Raw genomic sequence first — 24,499 nt, forward strand, 5'->3', positions numbered from 1 at the left:
TTCTTCTAACAATATTCCAAATACACATTTTTGAATATTTCAGTAATTATCGGTGTATAATTTGATAATTTGAATTATTATATCGCACACTTTTGCTTCAAATTAAAACGAGCTGCGAGTTGAGCAGACTCGATTGCAACTCCCTTACTTATTTTCATTAGGCTTTATACAAATCTCTATTGAGGGTTTCCATTTTACAAAAACAATGATCAACTAGCAAAAAGGAATATGCAAAAAATAATATGTCGCACTGTTATTTTAATAAGCACAGCTGTATTTGTAAAAAAAATAACATTTTACTTAACACATTATTAGTTTATATTTATTGAGATTGGGATCGCATCCAAAAAGTGACCTTAAGCTTCATTGATCCTTGTAATCGAAATAATAAATAGATCCATTAACCGTTGCCTTTAAGATGTTATTTACCTTAACAGATAGTCTTAAACCATACTCGCCATTGGGAATGGGAAACCGTGATCGAAGATCATCGATGTCTAGTTCAAAGTCCTTGACAACTATCGCGGATCCAGCCTTGCAATATAATGCAATTTAAAGTTCAATCTATATACACATAAAGTGCAAATACATACCACGAAGGGACAGGTGTGATTAAGGTTACTATAGGGTCTCAAATAGTCGACAGATATTATTGCAATAATATTATATGGTTTCTTAAAGAACCTACAAACATCCATGTCAAAAGAATATAGGAAAGGATGCCAGGCATTAGTACGCTTGAAGAATCCCACATGAGCCTATGTGATGAACATCAGTTGTGATTAAAATTCTCGTTTTATAATTAATATTATACCGCAAAATTGTTCATCACAGTTTCATGGAAATTAAAGATAACGTTTATAACGTTCCTTGTTCGACTAACAGCCTTTATCTCGCATTTACTGAAGTTACCAATTTCGGGATCCAAGCATTGGCACTTCAGACTCTTAAATTTTCCTTGTGCCTGTCAATCAAGTTGTTGATTGAGTTGAGTGAAAAGATTTTACAAATACTTACCATGAAACAAAATTCGCCTAACAAGAGCAGCAAAAAAACTAATTTAGTCATTCTAGGCTAAAGTTGTATTAGATCTGAGGCATAATATGTTTTTGGTTGCCATTTATTCAGCGGCAAATTACTTTTACAATGTAAATGTACTTTTAAATGAGTTTTTAATGATATCAATTAAATTTCAATGTTATCATTAGTTCTCTGCGATTTGAATTAGTTGCACAAACATCAAATCACCGATCATTTCTAATGGTTTTTTAATATGATATTTTGTAGTTGAGACCCTTTTATCGGATTCGTGTATTTGTTAAGCTTTTTAATACTATTCATTGCCTACAATGTGCTAGCGATTAACTAGCTAAAAGGAATATGAAAAAAAACCGTTATATAATTTTGCTTCTGTCGCACTGCTATTTTAATGAACACAGCTGTATCTATAAATATATCATTATTAGTTTATATTTATTGGGATTATGTCACAACCAATAAGTAACTCTAAACTTCATTGATCCTTGTAATCGAAATGATAAATAGAGCCGTTGATCGTTGCCTTTAAGATGTTATTTACCTTAACAGATAGTCTTAAACCATACTCGCCATTGGCAATGGGAAAACGTGATCGAAAGTTATCGATATCTAGCTCAAAGTCTTTGACAATTATCGATGATCCAGCCTTGCAATATAAAGCACTTTTAAAATCTGTCTATATAGACAAAAATTGCAAATATACATACCACGAAGGGACAAGTGTGGTTTAGATTACCATATGGTCGCAGATAGGCGAATGCTACTATTGCAACAACATTATATGGTTTCTTGAAGAATCTACAAACATCTATGTCAAAAGAATATAGGAAAGGCTGCCAACCATTCGTTCGCTTGAAGAATCCAACATGAGCCTATGTGATGAACTTCAATTGTGATTAACGCTTTCGACCAATAGTTGTGATCAATAGTTTACCCCAAAATTGGTAGTCACAGTTTGATGGAAGTTATAGATAACGTTTATAACGTTTCTTGTTCGACTAACAGCCTTTATCTCGCATTTACTGAAATTACCAGCTTCAAGATCGAGGATTTGGCACGTCAGAGTCTTAAATTTTCCTTGTGCCTGGCAATTAAGTTTGATGTGAAAAGATTATGCAGATACGCGAAACTTACCATAAAACACAATCCGCCCATTGAGAGCAGCAAAAAAACTAATTTAGCCATTCTAAGATAATGCTGTATTAAATCTGAGATGAAAAGTTTTTTTGATTTGCCATTTATTCAGCGGTAAATTACATATGATATATATTTAAATGGGTTTTTAATGATTAAATTAAACTTCGCATATGTTTCTATCATTAGTTCTCAGAGAAAAATCAAATCATTGATCGTTACTAATGTTGTTTAAATTACTTAATTTTCGACAAAAAAAAAAGCATTTATAGCAATTCATTTGTGATCCGTCAATTCAACGAACTCCATGAAGAATTTTATATATTATATATTTTTTTGAATATCTAACTATTTCTTAAAGACGAATGAATTCTATTTGTTGTTGGCAATCTGAATTCAAAGCTCTGCTAGAAAAAAAATTAGGATATGTGGAATTAACTTTGACAAAGAAGCGTACCATACGATATTAACTAAGAAAGGTCTTTAAATATGCCTACAAATATTATTATATCATAGTCATCGCAACGCTTTCATTATAAAACAAATTACCAAAAAGCAATTTAGGACAAGTAAGAAAGCTACAGTCGAGAGTGCTCGACTGTGAGATACCCACTACCCTTTTTGAATAAAAGCAAAATATAGCGGTATTATTTTCAAAATATACCGAAAATACTACAAAATTCTAAAAGTATATCAATTAGTATATTTGGTATATCGATATAGTACCGAATTCGAAATATACCATAGACTGCACAATATACCAGATTGTCAGCCAAAGCAACTAAGACCCCTAGTAAGTAGGCGTTTTTGCCCATACAAACGAATTTCTTTAATAACTTCCACAATTTTAATCTGATCGCCATCAAATTTTCAGAATCATGAATACTATTGTTATTGTTGTATTCGCAGCCCTAGCTTTAAAATTACGCTTGTTTTTCGAATCTTGTTGATTTGCGTGGGCGGATGAGGGCGTGGCAAAAATTTGAAACAAACTTGATCTGCGTTCAAACATAACAAATGCTGTCGAAAAAAAATTATAGCTCTATCTCTTATAGTCTCTGAGATCCAGTGTTTCATACGGACAGACGGACAGACAGACAGACAGACGGACATGGCTAGATCTGTTGATGCTGATCACGAATATATATACTTTATATATTTCCTGCCTACACAAAGTTATAATACTCTTCTACCCTAAGGGTAGCGGGTATAATTATGATGAATTCAGTCATTATAGCTATCAATCATTGCAGTGAAAACTTTTTGATATTTCTTTTTGAATATATGAAAACTATTTTTTAAAGTAAATAAGAATCCTAAAAATTCAGCTGTGAACAAATTGAATACATTTTCTAAAAAAAAAAGTTCAATTTCTAAACAAAAATGTCTAATCCTCAAACGGTTTGGTTTGTTGTGCGCACTGTGAAAGAGCTCAGTGTTTATTCACATCATTCACTTTGTGTGCACTCATTAGGAGCAGATTGCAAATCAGGGCAGGACAAATATTGTCCTGGCAAAAGTATGCAACAAAAAGTTGCAAATTCCTAACTAAAGCAAAGAACTTGCGGCACAATAATCAAAATGATGGAAAATGCACTGCAGCCAAAAACGAAAGAAAAATGAGTGGTGAGGGCGTTAAACAGATTAATGCTGTGGTGGGCGTGGCAGTTGACAATTAGACACTGTGTTATCCAATTAGTCACCTACAAGGCAAAACTCTCTTTGTAGTTTTCTCTATGTGTCAGTGTGCCCCTCAGTGTGTGTGTGGGTGAGTGTGTGGGTGAGTGTGTGTGTGTGTGTGAATGTGTGTGTGAAGTGGTGCCAGGCGCCGGGCCCATCATATTTTGCAATTTAACTCAACAGAAACAAAAAGAAAACTAGCAAGAGAAAGAAGCTCGATCGCACTGTTTGCCCTTCTTCTTTTTCCCATTTTTTCCCCACTTTTCTAGATTTCTTTTTCGTTTTTTTGAACACTGGGCTCAAGTTTCATAACAACGGAAATGCAAAAGTTTTTGCACAACGGCCGAAAAACAAAGCGCCAACTTTTTTCTCTTGGCAATTATGTGCTTGAAAAAAGAAGCGCCCGAAATAATGATAATGAAGCAAGCCAAAGGATTTGCAAGAATATCAACAAAAAAAAAACAGAAATAAAAACATGAAAAAATAAAAAACAAATGTGAAAAAGTTTCAGCTTTAGATTTTTACCATTCATTTTTTTTCAATTTTTTTCTTTGCTCACATGACGGCACATGCATGCGAAAGTATCTATGAGATACTTTTTGGTCGACTCCAACTCCGACTCGATTTGTGTGAGCTTTGTGGGGGTCGAACCTGTGCCGCTGTTGGTAATTTGTTTAATTTGCTTACCTTCAACAAAAAAAAGTTCAGATAAGCGCAAGCTAGCATTGACTGACTACAAAATACCCCCTAAAAATTTATTTTATAAATATTCAAAAATTTAAATTGAATCTAAATATTAAGATAAGATAAACCAACGATATTCAAAACTAAATTTGACCTTTTTTTTGAATTAATAAAAATAATTATTAACATATCGATATTCAAATTTTAATATTTGTTCCCAAGATTAAAAAGGAAAGACTTCATATTTCAATAATAATTATAAGTACATAAGATCTATGTAGAACATTGAATACTTTAAAGTTTATATTTACTTAAACTACAAATAAAGATATAAAAGGAAATATATTTTCTTAAATCTGTTTTAAGCAAAAAATATTTCTTCTTTTAGATATGATATATAAATATATCATAATTTTTTATTAAAGCGAAAGTAAAAATACTACAGAAAAAACCAATAAAATAAAATATAAAATAATAAAATTTCTAAAATAGAAACTTTTAAATAAACATTAAATTCTTTAACCTACTACAACACTTCTTTCTCCTACTGTTGACATTGTCGGTATACCCAATATACCCTTTAAAATATAGTCTTTCAAAGAAATAGAAAAAATGCAAGAGTGAGCGAATTTTTGGGTGCATTTTTTTTTTTATTTTATTTTTTTGAAGGTTGGCATTGGGCGCCTTTTAGCTAATGGCTTCGTTGACTCTGATAAACAGCAAACAGACAACAAAAACAAGAGGCGAAAATAAGCAAAGGAATAACAAAAGCATCAGTCAGTCAAAACACAACTAAAACTACAACTAAATTAAAATATTTTAAATTTTAGCCAAAGTTTTATCAATAAAATGCAAGCGTGCAAAAGTCTACTGAGTCAGTTTGCATTTGTTAGCTGCAAGTTAGATAAGTATCTTTCGGATGTCTGCATTTTCCACACGCTTACACACCACAGTTGTGTGTGTGTGTGTGTAGTTGTGTATTTGCAACATGCATATGTATATGTGAGGGAAAAAGACTCAATAAGCGACCCGAGGCATAGCAATTGAAACATCAGCAATACTCAAGTTGCAATATGCCGACAGCTGAACAGCAGTTTTTGGCCACTTGACACCCACACAATCTTCTTGGCCATAACTTAAATCTGGCTTAAAAATCACTTAGCAGCAGTCAGGCATCTATTCGGTCTTCCCCCTACGAAAGCGAAGCATATTTCAATGTGTCAGCAGAAAAAAAAATATGTGACCAAAAAACAAAGACACTAAAAGGCGACAAAACTTCCTCTGGTTGTCTCTTTCCACACTCTTTATCTCTCTTTTCATTCCTCTGTCTTTCGTACTCCAAATCGAGTGCAATAATCAACACCTCACACAGACAGTTGGACAAGCATACGAATAACTCTAGATTTGTCGCACATTTTATCTTCAACTATTGACAACAACAACAGCCATAATAATAGAACTCGATTTGCCGTTTCTGTAGACATCAGCAAATTCCATTCGCCCGAAGCAAGTTCTCGCTACGTGCAACGTATTTGAGCTCCAACTCAAGTTGCCACTCGGCTAATCTACAGCGACAATCTTCAATCTCCTCGGACTTCGTAATAAACCTTGCCAAATGCGTGGGCATATTTTGCAGCTGCAAGTGTTTAAATGATCGAAATGCATAAACAATCTTCAAAGATTATTGTTTTGAGTTTGAAAGTGTGTTCAGAATAAAAGGCTGAGCAATAAAGAATTCTTTTTTTTTCCATTTCCATCTATCTCTAAAAACTTAATATACTATAAAAGTGTATCAACGAATTTCAGAAATATATTTCCCCTAAAATTAAATATAAAATATATTATGCAAGTAACACAAAAATACTTGAAAATAAGCGCAACTTAATGCATAAGTACCCAGCTTTTCTATTAGAATTAAGTTTCATATTTACTAAATATATCGTTAATGCTTTGGCAAAAATTTCGCTTACTATCTAAAGAGAAAAAAACATGTACCAAAACATTTTTTTATGTTAAGTAAAGATAAATCTTCTAGCTCTTGATTAGCACTTAAATTAAAGGTAAGAAAAATTTTGGAATTATTTTTCTGTTTTAAAATAATGCCAAAAATTAACGAATGCGCACTCAAACCAAATAATTAACGATTTTATATATTTTATTTATTTATATTTATCGTAAAACAGAAAATGTGCCTAAAATCAATCTTAGCTGTATATATAGTGCTAATCTAGAGCTATAAGAATAACCTTTACCTCTTTTTAAAATTAATTCAATTTTTGTTTTCACTGTAAAAAGTGTCGCACGCAAAAAAATTCCCATTCCCTGAAAATTACCCATTTAAATTTTCCCAAGAATCAAATATAAAATATTTAATAGTATATAAATAGCACAAAAATATTTGCAGTTTCTTAATATAACCACAGCCTAAATAAGATATTCATGAACCAGAATTTAGTTAAAATCTCATTAATTAAAGATACTCTTAACTGATAAAAATCAGTTCCAAGAAATTTATTTAAAGCAAACGCTCTACATTTGGATCGCTCTGTTTTCCCTCTCTCTCTCTCTCTTTCTCTCTCACTCTCTTTCTCATTCTCTTCTATTCTAGTAGAGCATCTCAAAGAGTGCACTTGGCAAAAGTTTTCGTTCAAGTTTCAATTGGATCAGATATTATATTGAAAGACTTGAGCACTTTACGCCTAAATGAACTAATTTGTTCTTGTTACACGTTGCTTACACGAAACACTCGCAATCGAATCGCAATCGAGTGTCTGAGGAATTCGCTGGCTTCGCTACGGACTTTGGTCGAACTGGCAACTCGAAAAGAACGCTAACTAATGAACATAGATGGGGCAAGAACAACAACAACAATAACAACAGCGTCAACAACAACAACCTTGACAACAACAAATATGTTTTCGTTAGCTTGCAACAAGCAAACGAAGGCCAAGCAAGCAAAGGAGCAGCCAATTGAGCCGCGAAGCTCACCCCAGAGAGTTCTTCGATAGAAACACTACAATAACGACTATTAACGTTGAAAGGTGGTTGCATGATAGGCAGTGGGATACCCTTTAAAAATTTTAATTTTAAAATAACAGAATTACTCTTAAGTTTTATTTTTAATTTAATGAAAATCACTTTTTCATTTTTGACTGCACATGATTAACTTTAAAATAGACAACAAATAAATAGTTGACCTTAAGATAAATAGTTAAATAAATAAATGCTGATTTATTACACATTTAACTGTAAATCTTTTAGCTTAAAATGAAGTAAAATGAAGTATAATTGCACTGCAATTTGTTAGTACAATAAATTTGTGAACGAAATATATCAATTTTAATTTCAATTTGCAGAAAATTTCAAAGATGGATCTAGAATTATCTGCCTTAAAAAATATATATGTTTATAATATTAAATTGATATTTGGTTGTAAAATATTTGAAAGCCTTTAAAATTCGTCAAACAAAAAAACAAATTAAATATAATAAATTAAATGCGTATGATATATATTTAACAGTTTATTGTTTGAAACAAATGAAATGTATATCATATCAATTAAATACATATATTTAATTTCTTTTTTTGTTTAAAAAATTTCAAGGTTTTCAAATATTTGACAATAAAATTTCACAGATTTAAACTGACGAATGAATGTCATTTATTCAAATAGTTTTTGGGACTGAATGGACTAAGAAAAAGCCAGTCATTTAATAAAAAAACAAGCCTAAGTTTACTTGACCAACCGTTCTCTTAATGTGTATACCCTTTATACCCTCGCCGTGTTTACAGGGCACATTACAAATGCTGGCAAGTGTGAAAATCAATGAGCCCCCAACGCAGCGACGCGTTCACAGCTGGCCACAGCACTGGAATGCTCTGTAAAACGGGCAACAGAGAACAGACAACGACCAAGAAGAAGTCCGGCCGGAGGCAAGTTTATTCGGATTTAATTGAATAATTGTTAGGCTGGCCACGTACGCGACTTGGTCGAAAGGAAAGCGCGAGCTCGTTTGCCTCAATCAGTTGCGCCTTTAAAGCGACGCCTCAAAGTAGGCAACAAAAAAAAACGGAGAACAAAAATTGAACAACTCAAGGTTGCAAGCAGTTGCCACCTGCTGACAGCCGATTTATGCGATGCATCTGAAATGCAAAGGTCCCCTCAAAAAAACAACAATGAATGCTTAGACTTACCGCTCCCAAGTGGCACATTCGTTTGTTGTTGCATTGTCGCTTGTGGCGTCTGCTGTTGTTCCATTGCCGTTGCCGTTGTTGTTGCTGTTGCTGCTGTTGTGGCAACTTTATTTGCTGGCGTTGATGTTGCCGTTGCTGCTGCTGCCGTTGTTGTTGTGGTTGCTGTTGTTGCTACCGACGTTGTTGTGGCCGTTGTTGTCAGCTGCTTGTTGTTGTTGCTGTTGTTGACGCTCTTACTCAGCCGCAGAATGGTTGTTGTGCCCGCTGCGGCAGCTGTGGCTGCAGTGGCACCCGTTGGCGACTTCAGCTTGTGCATCGTGGCAGCCACCGCCTTGGACACCTTAGCATTGCGTGTCACATTCAACACATGTTGCTGCTGCTGCTGTTGTTGTTGTTGCTGCTGTGTTCCATTATGATTCTTGTTGCTGTTCGGAGGTGGCGGCGGCGGTGGCGATGTGGCCATGGCTGTGCTTGAGCTTGTGGTTGTGGAATTACGTATGACCAGAATGGATTGCGATTTCTCCAAACGCTTAAGCGTCTGCAGCACAAACGGTGACTTGCTGTCGCAATTGCTCTCCGAGCTGAGACTACGCGAGGCCTGCAAAACGAAATGTGGTTAATAATTGTAAGGAATAGAGTGACAAATTGATCTTACATGCTTCAGCATAAAGGGACGCTCAATCAGCTTGTTGCTGACGTTGCCATTGAGCTTGGTTGTCGCCGTGTTCTGCGCCTTGAGCACACTCTCCAGCTGGCTGGCATTGATGGGCGTCTGCAGCAGTATCGTATTGGACTCCTTGCCACTGCTGGCGACTATGGAAATGCTGCTCGAACTGTTGATGCTGTTGCTGCTGGTCGTTTGCACGATGGTCTTGCGTGCCACAGTTGTTGTTGTCGGCAGCTGATTGAGCGTTATGGCAGTAGCCTTATCCTGTTGCTGTTGTTGCTGTTGCTGCTGCTCGCTGAGCAGGCTAAGTATATCCTGATTGTTCTGTATGATGATCTGGCCATTTTCATTGCGTGTGCCACGCAACAATATAATGTTGCTGGCACTCTGCTTCTGCTGTTGCTGCTGTTGGAGCTGATGATGTTGTTGCATGGCCTCGATCTTGAGTTTGGCAGCGCGTAAACTTGTCGTTTTCGTCGTTTTGCTGTTTGTTGTGGCATCGACCTCATTGCTGAGACTCAGCTTGCCGCTGCTCTGCGATTTGATCAGGCTCAAACGGCTCAAACCATTCTTTGTGTTGGCTGCAAAGAGAAGAGAAATTATCAGCATACATAACTCACAATCGACAAGCTGTGGACTATAGAAAAGATGCATTTAAAACGTGGCACAGATTTATGGGCATAACTGGGCATTGTCAACACATCATCATCAACATTAGAAATATGACAAAGTGTTGTTTGCGTCGAGATGATCAGAAGAGCGAACGCGTTACGTATACGTCACGTTGCACACATGCCTAGCTGGCTGGCGGTCAGTGGCTTAGACGGGGCCATTTTGTATGTGTGTGTGTGTGTGTTGGGCCCAACAATGAGAGTAAATGGGGTTATAGCGCGGAGGGTTGTCAGAGTGCTAAATCAAGCGAAAGACGACATGTTTATGGCACACACACTACGACGACGACGACGACAACAACAGCGACTAGAGGACTAGAGAGGACTACTTAGCTGGGGCCCCAAAACGCAATAAAAGTGCAACAAAACAAACAGCGCGACGACAGCTAAGGCAAGGTGACGGGGGGAAACGAAGGGAAGGGCAAGGAGCAAGAGCAGGAGGGGGTTAGCTGGCGGCCAAAAGTGTCAGGCAGGCAGGCAGGCTGCATGCGTTGCCAAATATAGACTCCAAGGCTGAAGGCGACACGAAACAAAAGTGAGCGCCGGAAACATTTAAACGTAGCTAAACACTTGGCCGGCAAACTGACACACACACACACACACACACACATAAACAAACATGTGCATACACTCCCCTTCTCCTTCGACCTGCAACACTCTCAACGCCCTCTGTTTGTTTTCAAAATGTGCGGGTCATAATTAGCCACTGCTGCTGCTGCTGCTTCTGGCCGTCTGTGACCATGTGGCCAAATAGATGTATGTGTGTGTGTGCATAAATATGTATATATGTGTATCTAAGCATGTGTGAGTGTGCGAAAAGGTCGCCAAAGCAAAACAATCAGGCAGCGGAGTCTCAGAGTACGAGTCCGAGCTGAGCTGAACTGAACTGAGCTGAGCGTCCGTTCATTCAGGCACACATACTTCATTGTAATGTATGGCAGGACACACAGGACGATAGGCCTAACAAACAACAATAACCAGCAAGACTAACAACAACTTTAACAACAACAACAACAACAGAGAAGAACCCTGACAATGTTCGCGTAACACATAAAACACTTCTCAGGGGAAAAAAGGGCACCGCGGGGTCAGCTACAGGGGCAGGGACAGGGACAGGCAAAGGGATAGCGAAGCAGGGTCAGAAGTAAGAGGCAGGAGCTCGCTGAAGTTTCGCATATTTTTGCGTTCGTCGCGGCTTTTGATGTGCAAGCTACGAAAATGGCGGCACAGTGGAGCAAGTTGCATTAGAAACAAAAGTTAAAAATAAAACATTATCACAGAAATAGCGAAGTTGATTCCGCTGGCAGCAGTGCCACAGAAACCCGAAAATTTGTAAGGTTTTTAGAAATTTTACGAACCATTTCGAACTTGGATGTTCATAGTTGTCACCTTATCAAATTAAATTTCCCGAGCTTTTTATTAGATTTTTAAAAAATTGGTTTTACATTTTTTTAAGAAATAAGGAAACATTTTGAAAGAGTCCATTTGATTCTTTTTTTTTAAAGTTAAGCTGTATTGAGTTCCAACCATACTAACAAATATGTAGTAAGAAAAATATATGTAAGATTGTCATATTTAGAAAATCTAGAGTTTTATTGTATTGTTTAATGATCTCTTTTAAGTTCCAAGTTTTTAATCCATTTAGTATTTGAGAAAAGACAAGAGATTCTTAAGTTTAAGAAAGTGAAAGTAACTTGAAAGCTTTGAAAAGCGTTTTTCTTACAAAAAGGCAACTATATACATTCAGATTTTGCATTTTAAACATAATTGCGGTTCATATGATGGTAATAGTCCTTAAAATTTAAGTCCAGCTATATTATTTTAAAAGCTTTGGACAACAAATTAGCATATCCTAGAAGTACCTGAACAGAAATCCGGCAGACTCTACTATATCCTAATTTCCAATTAAAGATACCTCACCATAACCGACAAATTTTAGAACAAACGTATACAAATTTTTCCAATCACAATAGAAATTATTATATTTATAGAATAAAATAACATCAGATAAGTTATCATCGATAAAAAACAATAATTTAAGCTGAGAATTATCAATGCACTTTTCGATGCAGCTAATTAAAGCTCAAAGTAGCTCTACAATTATTTCATCATTTAAATTTTGTTCACTTTCGCTGAGTGTTCGCTTCACTGTGCAGTCGTGGAACGCACGTGGCATGAAGCATGACAACAAGGGCGCAGAGCTCACTTCTGTGCAACACGACAAATTGCAAGTCTATTGAAATTTTATTAGAAACATAAATCAAAAGCAGCACTTTGCCAAAACAGGGATAAAGAACAACATACAAAAATAGCCATAGAACGAGAGCAAGAGTTGGTTAAATAAAGCATGAATGCCACTTTGCAAATATTTCGTAAAAACATATTGAGGCGCGAATAAAAGTTCTTGTCTCGGGCATATTAATAATGTCCAGAGTGCGCCTAAAAGTGAACCATGCGAAAAAGAAAACGCATAGGGAAAATGCCCTTGGGCGAAATGCAAAACAAAACAAACCACATAAGAAGAGGAAGATACTACAAAAAAACTAATTGGAAAACCAATAATAGCAAAGAACAGTGGTAATCGAAGAAGCGCAGTTATCAGAAGCAGATAACGTCAAACTCATCGATAATTATGTTATGTACGTACAAAGTGCGTACATACTTTCATGTTTGTGTGTGTGTGTCAGTGTGGGGAGTGTAGAGTGGAGAGAGAGGGAGAGCGAGTTCGAGTGCAAAGTCATATTTAGTTAGAACTTACTTTGCTGCAGATTCAGATTCAGATTTAGATTCATGTCCGCCACCAACAGCAGCAACGGCTACGGCGACTACGACGACGAGCAACGGGAGCAACGGAAGCGGGAAAAGCAATTTGTTTAGGCTCGTTTTCCATGTGCCTGCCCTGCTGCCAGCCCCTCCCCCCTGCTCTGCTCGGGCGCTCGAACTTTTTGGCCTCTCTTAAAATAAACACCTGGTGGGGCCTGCAATTGCAGTCGACTGCATCTGCATCGTTGCGCATTAACTTAACTGGTCTCTGTAAAATGCCATTTTCAGCTCGAGCGACCGCGAGAACGCACAAAATAACAACGCACAAACTCACAAATAGCACAACATGTACACGTACACGTACACACACACAGACACACGAACACGCACACTCACATCTATGGAGCTCTATTTACATATACAAATGTATGTACATATGTTGCAGGCTACGAAAACATTTCTCGATACGATGGAAAAAAAGGTAAACAAAAAGTTTTTCAACTGCTGCCCGTATTTGGAGGTGACGCGCGAACGTTTCCTACGCAATTTGTTGCAGTTTATGTGCACTGTTTAATGCAAAATGCAAAAAATACCGACCAAAATATCAATTTTTCAATTTTTTTTACGCGTCCCCCCGACTTTATCCACGGACTGTGAGCAAACAGCTGACTTAGCAGCGTCAAAAGCTTAACAGTTTGCTAAAATGTTATTAGCACAATGCGCTTAATTATTTCTGGAATATTTGATGACTGCTTTGTGAGACTATTTATAAATGCAATTTTCCGCAAGAAATTGGCATACAAGCAAAAAGATTAACTGAACTATTAATAATATATGCTTACAAGGTAGCTAATAATAGTAAACAAAAACATACAACAGAAGCTTTCATTTGAATTTAACAGCTGTAAACTACACAACCCCCCAATTTTAACAGAACAACATTGCTAATAATCGATATGTTAAATCCCATAGCAGTGTTATTTGGTCGTAAGGCATTAAATTCTAGATAGAGTTCTCTCTCTTTCGCTCTTTTAAACTAAATGTATTTAAATTTAATTAAAACTAATGTTTATAACGGTTCCTTGGATAGCAAAAGCAATCAGAGGCAATTTTATATTTATCATTCTCGGCCGTAATCACAAACGATTGCTGAAAATTATAAAAAAATATACACATAGTTTCTGGTTGTTAAATTCCTTAATAATATAAATAATTGTGTACTCACTCATGTTTTTGGTGTTAGAAATGCCGCAGTGAAGTGTGACCACAATTTAAATTTCAAATTATGCCAACATCGAGGTAACAATATGCTGCTGGTCACACAGACTAGTGCTGCATTTATTATGTTTATTAATAGGTTTTGCAGTCAAAATTATTATTACTCTTTTGCAATGCTTAGTTTTCATTAATCAAATTTTCATTATATGGTTTAAATATTCCGGCACTCATTCTAAATGAACATAAAGCTAGTCATCATATAAATTATGAAAGTCAGATACGGCACCTATTAATTGTAAACAAAAGCATACAACAGAAGCTTTCATTTGAATTTAACAGCTGTAAACACCACAACCCCCCAAATTTTAACAGAAAAACATTGCTTTTAATCGATGTATTAAACCTTTAGCAGACTGTGGTGGCTGGTCGATAGCTGCCGTAATTTCATATTATGTATATCGGTGCACTTTGTTTTGCTCCTCACTGTGTTGTTGCTCAGCTGTTCATCTCCAATGCTGCCATATTGTTAAATTGTATCAGCTGTTGCTTTCAACATTGTGTAAGCGGTTAAAAAAAATTTGAATTCTTGGATAACATTTCGTATTGTATTTCATGACCTTGTCACACGTTTTTGCAACAGCTGAAAATTATTATCCTATAAATTCAACAGTGGCGCCTATCGTGCAATACGACTAACAAAAACCTTCAATAATTATTTTCCTTGTAAATTAAAACTTTCGCCGTTTTTAGTTATCCACTCCCCGCAGACACTGTGGCAGCAGCCATAGCTCGACGGAAGTCTCACACTATCGCAACGGCGACCAAGCGAATACAGAATAATTGCTGTACCAGTGCCAGTCGGTGCCATAGCGCCAACAACAACAACAGCAACAGCAGCGAGTACAAATACAACAATAACAACAATGACAACACTTATCTGTGTCGTCGTCGTCGTTGTTGCTCATTGTTGCTGTTGTTGTTGTTGGCTTTAGTTGTTGGGGTTGTTATTTTATTGTCGCTTTTGTTGCACATTGAAAATAATATACAAAATAATTGAATTACTCGAATAACCAAACACATTGCATATTGGTGTCTGTGTAGTTGTGTGTGATTATTCAAGGGGCGTTCAGAGCTCAAAAGCGTGCTGATAAGCCCAAAGTCATGCAGCAGAAGTCAGAGCGGTTTTAACGAGATAAGCCCGCCAAGTCTCATTTGCATATTTCATGCGAAAAAAACAAAATCCAAAAAAAAAATCCCAACAACCACAATAACAGCAGCCGCAACAAGTACAATCGATTAAATGTTTACAGGGTGTTCACGGTTGGCCGTTAAATGATTACAGTAACTGCAGCAGCAGCACAGCGATAAGCAGGCGGCAGCAACAGTCAATCAAACAAGCGTGAAATGAAAACGTGACTTGAGCTGCGCTTTAACATCGTCACGTATGTAAATTATGCTGCTAACGTCGCTGTCAATGTCCCTCTATTAGTTGTTGTTGTTGTTGCTGCCGCTGCAAGCGTCGCTGTCGCTGTCAATGTCCCCTCTATTTGTTGTTGTTTTACGCTGCCAGCGTCGCTGCTGGGTTGTGGAATCGTCATCCCGCACCCAGGCTTATGATGATATTGCCGCATGAGAGAAATACCAGCACGTTTCTACAACCAGAAAACTGGCTTCGACTGCCATTTGATAAATGCACACAAAACTGTTTACAATAACAACATTTTTGTGACATTTGCTTAAAATATATAAAAATAAAACCGCCCAACTGCGACTCGATCTTTGGTGCATTTTTCGTCTGGGATTTGGTTAATTGGGGCTTTGAACTCGAACGAAACAATGTTGATGATAACAAAGTCATGCCCGACGACACAACGGCGACAATAACAAAAAAAAACTTGATTTAAAGCAAGGCCTTCAACCACCCCCCTGGTTAGCAGTCAACGCCCCCAAGAAGGCGACTGCGACAGTGATGATGGCAGCGACTGCGATTGGACTTCGACGAAATCGATAAACAATAATAATAAGACAATAAAAAAGCAAAAATGCGAAAATCATATGCAATAATTAAATTAAAAACCAATATTGTTGATAATTTGCATGTTTGCAATAAAAAGGTTTCGCATCATTTACAAGTGGGCGTTTGGGCGTGGCAGCTCACACACACGCACACGCTTAATAACGCCCCTCAAATTTCGCCAATGTTTCGATGAAAACAAAATGCAATTTTTGTGATCGACTAAATGGTAAAAACAACAGCGGCCTCTAACTGTAAATTGAGTGAGAGGGAGTATGATTCAGATTCCTATTCGTCCAGCAGAAGAAAGAGAGCACTTTGTAGTTACAGGTAGACATCAATATACCAGGGATGCCAATCCAAGCCTTGCACACACACTTACACATGCATACATATATGTACATATGCAATACATGTACGAGTTAAGCCGGTTTATGGGGAGCATCAACACAGTTCACTTTGCCTGTCGATGTTGATGTCGATGCAATTTTCAATGCAACGTTGCAGTCTACACTCGATATGTGGCAAATTCAAAAGAAAATACTGAAATATGTGCGGTATGCATTTGACTTCAACAACAACAACACTCGAAAATAATTAAATCCTCGTAGGGTAAACATATACTAGTACAATTTCTACATGAATGTCTTCTGTCTGTAATGATATTTGTATGTACATTGTACATTGGAAGTTGTTGTTGTTTTGTACATTATACGCCTGACTTAGGAAACCAGTTTTATTGCAATTCAACCAACCAAACACAAACCCCAAGAAATTACGTATCACAAATGTGTACACACATATACACGATACACATACATACATAAATAAGAGTATGTGTGTTCATGTGTATGCTGCATGTATTTTTCGCCGCTATTGCGTTGGTCTTCTGCCCTCTCCACAGCAGCAGCAGCAACAACATTGTCTTCCAGTCTGGTCTTTGTTTTTACACCAACACAAGCAGACGTTCACATATACATACACTTACTCGCATGCATGTGTAGAGATTTATGTAAAGGTTGCCGTGCTCTTGTTGTTGTTGGACCACCTGTAAATGTAATTGTTTATGTACTTTGCAGGCATCTTGGTATTTTGTCTGATTCTGTATGCATTGGCAAATATGTAAGCAAATATTGCTCAAAACAAATAGTGTACAAAACATATTCCGTCAAAATACACAAACAATTGAAAAGCAACAGGTAAAACTTTTAAATACATACACATACAGACACATAATTGAGCGCTTACTCATTTGTATGTGTGTGAGTGTGCTGAAACCACAAAAGAGAAAACTACGCTTAATCACCTACACTTGGTAGTGGAGTATATTTGAGTTCGTGTGGTCATTAAAATCTAAATATTGAAAACTATTTTGATATTTTACTGAGTAAATGTGATCAAGATACAAATATAAACTTATCTAAAAATAAAAATAGCGCCAATAGTAGGGCATTCAATGAATCAATATACCCATGTGTTTGTGATTCGTAAGCGAACAATAACTAGTTTTACGTCTGTATCACGCAAACCAGGGCTGTTGCAATGCCTTTTTCGCTCATTAGCTTTTCCGCCCGGCATGCAATATAGTTGTTCCCTGGTAAATTCCCATGGCTGGCAGTTGAGCAACCGTGTTGTGCATTGAGTGGAAAAAATGCATTTGCCATGAGCAAGAGTGTGCAGCCCTGGCAGGTGCAAAATGAAACGGCCTCATAACTTTTTGGTCAACGCAACGGCAACAGCAACTCAAGCCTCAGTCTCTTGCGCGTGATCGGTAAAAACAAATCGGCGGACCGTGAAGGTGCTGAGGATATTCCATCGTCAAACGATTGTCGATGTTGTTTGCTGTTGTTGCCGTGGTTGATGTTGTTGCTGCTGCTGTTATCTCTGGTTTGCTGTAAATTTGCGCAGTACACTTAAAAAAAATCATATCAACGCAGTAGTGGAAGAAGAAGAAGCATCACACACAAAAAGAGTGCGCACGAAAGAGCATAAACAGCAGGAGGAGAGAGCGCGCGCGAAAAAGTCAACGGTTGTTGTTGTATTTGTGTTTTGTACCAGCCGCAGCATCCCGCCATTGTTGCTGATTTTTTTTGTTATATTCGTTAGTTGTTGTTATTTGTGTGTCCAGCGTGCATCGCGTGTAACGTAAAAAAAAAACTGTGCCGTCGTCGTCGCTGAAGTCTCCAGTCTCCAAACGTCCACCCTCGCCCGCATCGTAGCGCAGCGCATCAATTGCACTAATTTCTTCAATCAGCGCACAAGGCAAGATACCGATTTTAAACGAGTAAAACTAGCGAAAATTGTTTAACAAGTGAAAAGTACGTACAAGTTGTTTGTGTGTGTGTGTGTTTTTATACATGTAAATTTGGCCCATTGTCCAAATTTAGATTCTAAATCCGGAATTGTCTGGAAATATACCCGACATACTACATACATATAAATCTCTGCATGAGTCTTTCTGTCTACTCCTTGCTAGCGTTTTCGCATTGTCATTTGCGAGCGTCGCAGGTCATGTGGGCGATCGAGAGAGAAAGAGATAGAGCGAGAGAGCAAAAACTATTGGGAGAGATTTGCTCACGTGTATTAAATGCGAAATTAATGTAATGTTAACGTTAGTTTTTATTCAAAAACTAAATTTTAATTGCCAAACTCGAGCTCTTTTAATGATCTCTCGCATTCACCAGAAGCGGCGGCGTCGTTGCTCTTGCTTTTGTTATTGTTGTTGTATGCTCTAATCTCGATTTATCTCAGTAACGCGACAGAAGCGAGCGGCAATCTTAACAATTGTTTATTGTTGTCTCCCCCTCTCGCATTTGTGTAAATGTGCATGTGTGTGTGTGTATGGCATGTGAATGGCTGTGTGTGAGTGAGTGAGGAGCTGAACTGCAAGTGATTTAAACGAAACGACTTGAAAAAGTTGAAGCTTTGCTTTTTTGTTATTTAGTACGCAGCTGTCTCCCGACGTGTACGTTACGTAGTGGCGCCGTGGCGCGGTGAAAATCTGTAACTCAATTGTTGCTCTGTGTTTCGACTCGACTCTACACAAAACATCGATTTAACGCCTTGCTAAGCAATCGGTATGCGTGATTTTAATAGTCTCCTCTCTCTCTCTCTCTCTGTCTGTTACTATTCGCAAAAGAAAAGCAAAAGTGCAAATGTAAAATTACAATATAATAATAGCCCAGTGTGTCAGTGTGTATTTGATTAAATTTAAATTACTGCCTCTTTTTGTGTGCTTCTTTAGCACGCACACACGCAAGCGCAGTGCTGCGACCGCTAATTATGAAAGTTTTTATTGTTTTCTTGATTGACTTGGCCCAAAAGCGACGCTGAAAATGCTGGTACAACTGCTATTTGGTCGTTTATTTATTCATTTTCTTGTGCAATTCGCTTAAACCTTAAAATAACGCACATTTGTTTGCTAACAGCGTTTTGTCTCAACGTGGAGTGGTGTGTACACACTCCTCCTCGGTGGTGTGACCATGATCGAGCCAAAAGAAAGTGTATTGTAGAGATGATTACTCTCCAGGCTAAAGAGTGAAGACATCATCATTAACTGCATAAATTATGTCCATAGCGTGTGTAGTGGCTCCACCTAGTGTGTGGAGCGCAAAACAAAATGGTTTACACAAATTTCACAGTCAGTACACACACAGAAAAGTCCCGCTAGCAGGCATATCAGCCATGCTCCCCTCCTCTTCACCGCCTACGCTTTGAACTCTGCTGCTGCGCACGTTCATGCATATTTGTCGTATTTATAATTCTTACAAGTGTTTGTTTTTGTGTTGTCTACTAATCTGTCGGCATAAAAAACTCACGCATTCTGCATGCTAAAGTGATCGCGCTGCTTTTGGAGAGTTTGTATGTACTTGGCGGTGGGTGGGAATGGGAGGTGGGATGATGGCTGTGTATTTTCTGGGCTGCTGTTGGAGGCCAGTGTTGGTAACTTCCGCAATGATTGCGGTTTTAGTTGGTTGGCTTTAGCATTGGCTTGTCGACAATTTTATCTTTTGTTCGACGCAGTTTTTGTCGCTGTCAGCTGAGAGCGTTTGCTTATGATTTTGTTGTCTTTTTTTCTAGCTTTAGCTTATTATTTTTGTTGTTTTGATTGCGCAGCGGCGACGTTGGCGGCGCCATAATTGCGCACAATTGCCAAATACAGGGTGTTTCACTTTTCATTTCGTTTCGCCGTTAAGCTTAAGCTATTTATTGTGCTATTTTCAATTTTTGTCGTTGCCGCCGCTGCTGCTGCTGCCGTAGTTGTTGTTGTTGTTGTTGTTGGCGTCATCGCACGCCGCTTTTGGATAATTTGGCTTTCGCTTTTGTGCCATTATATTGCCAGTTGCCGTTGTTAGTGTTGCCTAATGCCCCAACGTCAACTAGCTGCCAGTTCCAAATCAACTCGCAAATGAATCAAACTTATGTTCATACAGACACACACACACACTGGAATACAGTCTACACCCGTTACATTGCACAGTACAGAGAGCAGCAAACCGGTTTTCAAATTCTCCGTAAATTCAAATGTGCAAATAATTAATTAACTTATTTACATATATTATAAAGCACGAAAACAAAAAAAGCTAATGCATTGCATGGAATGTCCACTGTATTGAGTCTGTTGTTGTTTGTCTTTCAATGTGTGATCAGCACAAAAACAATGATTCATTTTGATATTTTGCAAGATTTTGCTTCTTAATTATGAGATACGAAAACAGCACGAAATGTGAGAATTGTAGGAGAATTTCACAAAAAGATCCCCCGCATCTCCCCTTCCAAAAGATCCAAGGTGTGATACTTAATAAAAAAACCGACTTAAGTACTATATAGCGAGACGTGTGTAAAAGTTTGTTCTACTTTAGTGTGTGAATTTGTTCGAGAGTGTATGTGTGAATGTTTTCTGAGAAACTCTGGCTTATTATACCCGATAATCGTGCTATCAAGAGGGCTTATAGATTTAATGATTAACCTAAATTTGTGTAAGGTGTCTACGTCTTAAGAAAAGAGGTATTTTCCTCTATCTGTCTGACTGTCTGTCCGTTCATATGAACAGCTCCAACTCAGTAACCATTAAAGCGCAAGCTCGCTAACTTGGTGACAATTCTTTTGCAACTCTTGTGCAGCTAAGTTTAGTGTATAATTTAGCTTTGATAGACATAAATCGAATTACGATTGTAAATTTAAATATTGAACTTGAAAATTTATTATACACCAGAGCACTAACATTACAATCAATTCAAAAATAGATAATGATCAGTTGATAAGCTAGGAAGTAAATAAATGTAAATGTAAATGTTGAACGAGTATCTCAGAGTCGCACAGACTCGAGTGCAGCTTTCTTGTTTGTTGTCTTTGTGTTGTTGAGTGATGGCAACCGCTGCGATGACGTTCGTGTCCAGCTGACGCGACTCTACTCGACTGGCGCGACATCATGAAGGTTCCAGTATAATGGCTCACAGTTTATAGCTGACCAAACAACAGGTTTAGCTGGGCTGCAGATGCACTAGGGATTGGCTTACCAGCTGACAAGAATGCATTCAGATTCACAGCAACGTTGTATAACTCTGAATCGCTGTTAATTAGCAACAGCAGCAGCAGTCGCTAAAGCTATAGCAAAAGCAAAAAGTATTGTATGTCTGTTTGGAATTTTTGCAAATTAAAATTGAGGGAAAAACCCAAAGCACCCAGAGGCAGCGAATCCATCACATAATAAAATCATACGGTAGAGACCGAAGTTCAATAATCAATTCCTCCTTATCTTACAGAGAGATCTGTTTGCCAAATAACGCCCCTAAACGCATAAACAAATTCAAGCTTCGAACTGACGCGATTACTGAAGATGCCTTACCAGCCAGCAGGCAATAGCAGCGGCTCGGGCAGCAAAACGGCAGCCAAGATGTCGCAGCTAAAATTCTGGAATAAGCAGAACAGCAACAAGCAACAGGAGAAGCAATTGCAGCAGGATGCCGGCAATGGCAGTGACAATATCGATGCCACCAATGGCAATGGCAACAACGTTGCCAACGGTGGCAGCAACAACAACAGCAGCAGCAACTCGAAGAGCGAATCGAAGAATGGCAAACGCAATTGGTTGCATACACCGGAGCAGCTCATCAGCGGACATGCCGTCTATCTAGTCAAGGTGAGAATCAAGTGTTTGTCTGTGTGTGCAGCATAGTGTGACAAAACAATTAACATTTCGTTTGTTTATTTGTTGCGCAGTTCTTTGGTAACCTGAGCGTGGACCAGCCCAAGGGCATTGAGGTGGTCAAGGATGCCATACGCAAGCTGCAGTTTGCCCAGCAGATGAAGAAAGCGGAGACGGGTACACAGGAGAAGTTCAAGAAACTTGAGATCACAATTAGCATCAAAGGTGTTACGATTCAAGAGCCGCGCACCCATAAAATACTGCATCAGTTTCCGCTGTACAACATCTCGTATTGTGCGGACGAGAAGGGTGTGAAGAAGTTCTTTAGCTTCATTGCCAAGACGGTTAAGACCAAGGATAGCAGCAGCAACGATAGCAATGGCTACAATGGCAGCGCCAAACCCGACGAGACACACGAATGCTTTGTATTCATATCAAATAAGTTGGCCTCGGACATTACGCTGACCATTGGTCAAGCCTTTGATTTGGCTTATAGGTGCGTTCTTTGCGATTCCACTATTTAAACTTTGTTTTATTAATGTATGTTTTTTGAATTGCAGAAAATTCATGGACAGCAATGAGAAGACGAATCTCAACAAGGCGCAGCAACAGATTGAGCATCTGCAGAACACGATTGCCATCTACAAGGAGCGACTGCGCGAATTGTCCAACAAATTGCCAAAGGCCGAGCTGGATGCCATGCTCTATAAGCTGGGCATTAAGGATATTGTCGAGGCGCCCGCTAATGAGCTGAATGGCAACGAAACCCTAAGCAACGGCAAGTTGGGTAAGCAGAGGTTAGGTTATTGGTTTTTCCACTTCTAATTACTTCCATGTTCATTGACAGATGAGGATAAGCTGCTGATCGACACCAATTCGACGACAGCGTCAACGCATTCGGCATCGCCAAATTCGTTCTTGCCCATTGTGCCACCGAGGAGCACTTTGTCCAGTCAGATGAGCAGCAGCAGCAGCGGCGGCAAAAGCAATAGCCAGAAAATGGATGAACTGCTGCTCAATTCGGATTCGGACAGCGATTTTGATCCACGTGCCGATGAGATACAGGATAATCTCAGCAATGGTCGCAATGCCATTAGCAATGATCTGTTTGGCTTTGAACCATCGAAGAGCTTTGGCCAGCAGTTGTTCTTTAACAACAACGATCACAAGCTGCAGAACAACAACAATAACAACAACAGCAGCAACGTGAGCAACAACAACATGAGCATCAACAGCAGCGGCTTCTCCAGCGAGCTTAACATAACGCCACCACTGTGTAGGTTTATCTGAAAAGAGAAAATGTAATTTTTTTTTTTAATTGCTTATGCTTTTCTTTTGCAGTGGCACCGCCGCCAAAGATTGCGGCTCCGCGACGCAACACGCCGTTGACCAACAATATTGGCCTTAATGGCAACACGGATTTGTTTGGATCCGATCCGTTTGAAATGAACAACGGACCCAGCGTGTTTAAGGTAAGTGTCACAACTCGTAATCGTCCATTTAATCAAAACTAATTAATCTCCACAAAATTAGCAGAGTCAGCAGCTGAATATTGATGATTTCTCCCTGGAGAGCTTGGATCCGTTGCGCAAGTGAGCCGAAAATCCAGCGGTGCTAATTACGCCATTGCAAATAAACACATCAATTAATATTACTACTAACAAACAACAAAAAAACAAAAAAAAAAACAACTAAAAACTGAAAGAAAAGAGTAAACAAATTGTATCTTAGCTTATTTTTGTGAGGTATTCGTCCTCAATGTTGTTTAGCCTTCTATTCTGATTATTGCCTGGTAAATTCTTTTGAGCTTGAATTATAAATATTGTATGTGTATGTGTATTATTGTTTATATAATTTTATATTGCATATTATGTATGATTATTATATTATTATTATTACTATATTATATTATTATGGCGATCGAGATCGAGTTCCAGATCGCGCACAATGCACTTTGTTTAAACGAATCAATTGTTGCTGTAGTTAAATAGTTTAAATGAATGTCAATTGTCGAGCAAACAAAAGAAAATGAAATGTATGTATACAAGAGCTAATTAAAAACGAGAAAAGAGAAAATATGAGAACGTCAGAAACGTCGTGATAATGTGCAAACGCTAAAAACCTAAATGTGAGAATTTTGTATAAAATAATTATAACTCTAAACGAATCTTATCATTATATACATATATATAAATGCATATATATCGAAACATGCACACGTAATCAATTATTGTATAGCTCAGCAAAATGAACAATATTTATTATTATGTAAAAATAAAATGTAGTGC

The 24,499-nt window shown here is 37.9% G+C and overlaps 3 protein-coding genes across 14 annotated transcripts in view; 2 read left to right on the forward strand and 1 right to left on the reverse strand.

Annotated features, from left to right (window-relative positions):
* LOC132793325 (uncharacterized) overlaps nt 1-13,481 on the reverse strand; it is a 57,636-nt gene extending 44,155 nt beyond the window's left edge. For 7 of the 9 annotated variants that reach the window (XM_060803159.1, XM_060803163.1, XM_060803164.1 and 4 more), the window contains exons 1-3: nt 12,827-13,481; nt 9,386-9,978; nt 8,731-9,328 (exon numbers count right to left, since the gene is read on the reverse strand). In XM_060803159.1, the coding sequence (XP_060659142.1) occupies nt 8,731-9,328; nt 9,386-9,978; nt 12,827-12,860 (1,225 nt within the window). In that variant the 5' untranslated portion in view covers nt 12,861-13,481. The remainder of the gene's footprint in view (nt 1-8,730; nt 9,329-9,385; nt 9,979-12,826) is intronic. The other 2 variants (XM_060803165.1, XM_060803166.1) reach the window with 2 other exon arrangements.
* Nucleotides 1-24,499, forward strand: part of LOC132793330 (histidine-rich glycoprotein-like) — a 70,310-nt gene that overhangs the window by 21,957 nt on the left and 23,854 nt on the right. The window lies entirely within an intron of this gene.
* LOC132789936 (PTB domain-containing adapter protein ced-6) lies at nt 17,823-23,902 on the forward strand. 4 transcript variants are annotated; one of them, XM_060798284.1, is made up of 7 exons: nt 17,823-18,381; nt 21,829-22,205; nt 22,286-22,707; nt 22,772-22,998; nt 23,059-23,487; nt 23,553-23,683; nt 23,745-23,902. In XM_060798284.1, the coding sequence occupies exons 2-7, from the start codon at nt 21,903-21,905 to the stop codon at nt 23,805-23,807; spliced, it is 1,575 nt and encodes a 524-aa protein (XP_060654267.1). In that variant the 5' UTR covers nt 17,823-18,381; nt 21,829-21,902; the 3' UTR covers nt 23,808-23,902. The 4 variants fall into 4 exon arrangements, with proteins under 4 accessions (XP_060654267.1, XP_060654266.1, XP_060654265.1 ...); XM_060798283.1 differs by having other exon boundaries at nt 17,823-18,325; XM_060798282.1 differs by lacking the exon at nt 17,823-18,381 and adding an exon at nt 18,994-19,140.

The sequence above is a fragment of the Drosophila nasuta genome, chromosome 3 (genome assembly GCF_023558535.2).
Source record: "Drosophila nasuta strain 15112-1781.00 chromosome 3, ASM2355853v1, whole genome shotgun sequence".
Taxonomy (NCBI): Eukaryota; Metazoa; Arthropoda; class Insecta; order Diptera; family Drosophilidae; genus Drosophila; species Drosophila nasuta.

What these genes read in the sequence shown, in the direction of transcription:
- LOC132789936 (XM_060798284.1), top strand. Translation starts at nt 21,903, where the DNA reads ATGCCTTACCAGCCAGCAGGCAATAGCAGCGGCTCGGGCAGCAAAACG. An exon ending in GCCTTTGATTTGGCTTATAG is followed by an intron (nt 22,708 to 22,771) that starts GTGCGTTCTTTG and finishes TTTGAATTGCAG; the next exon opens with AAAATTCATGGACAGCAATG. An exon ending in CCTAAGCAACGGCAAGTTGG is followed by an intron (nt 22,999 to 23,058) that starts GTAAGCAGAGGT and finishes GTTCATTGACAG; the next exon opens with ATGAGGATAAGCTGCTGATC.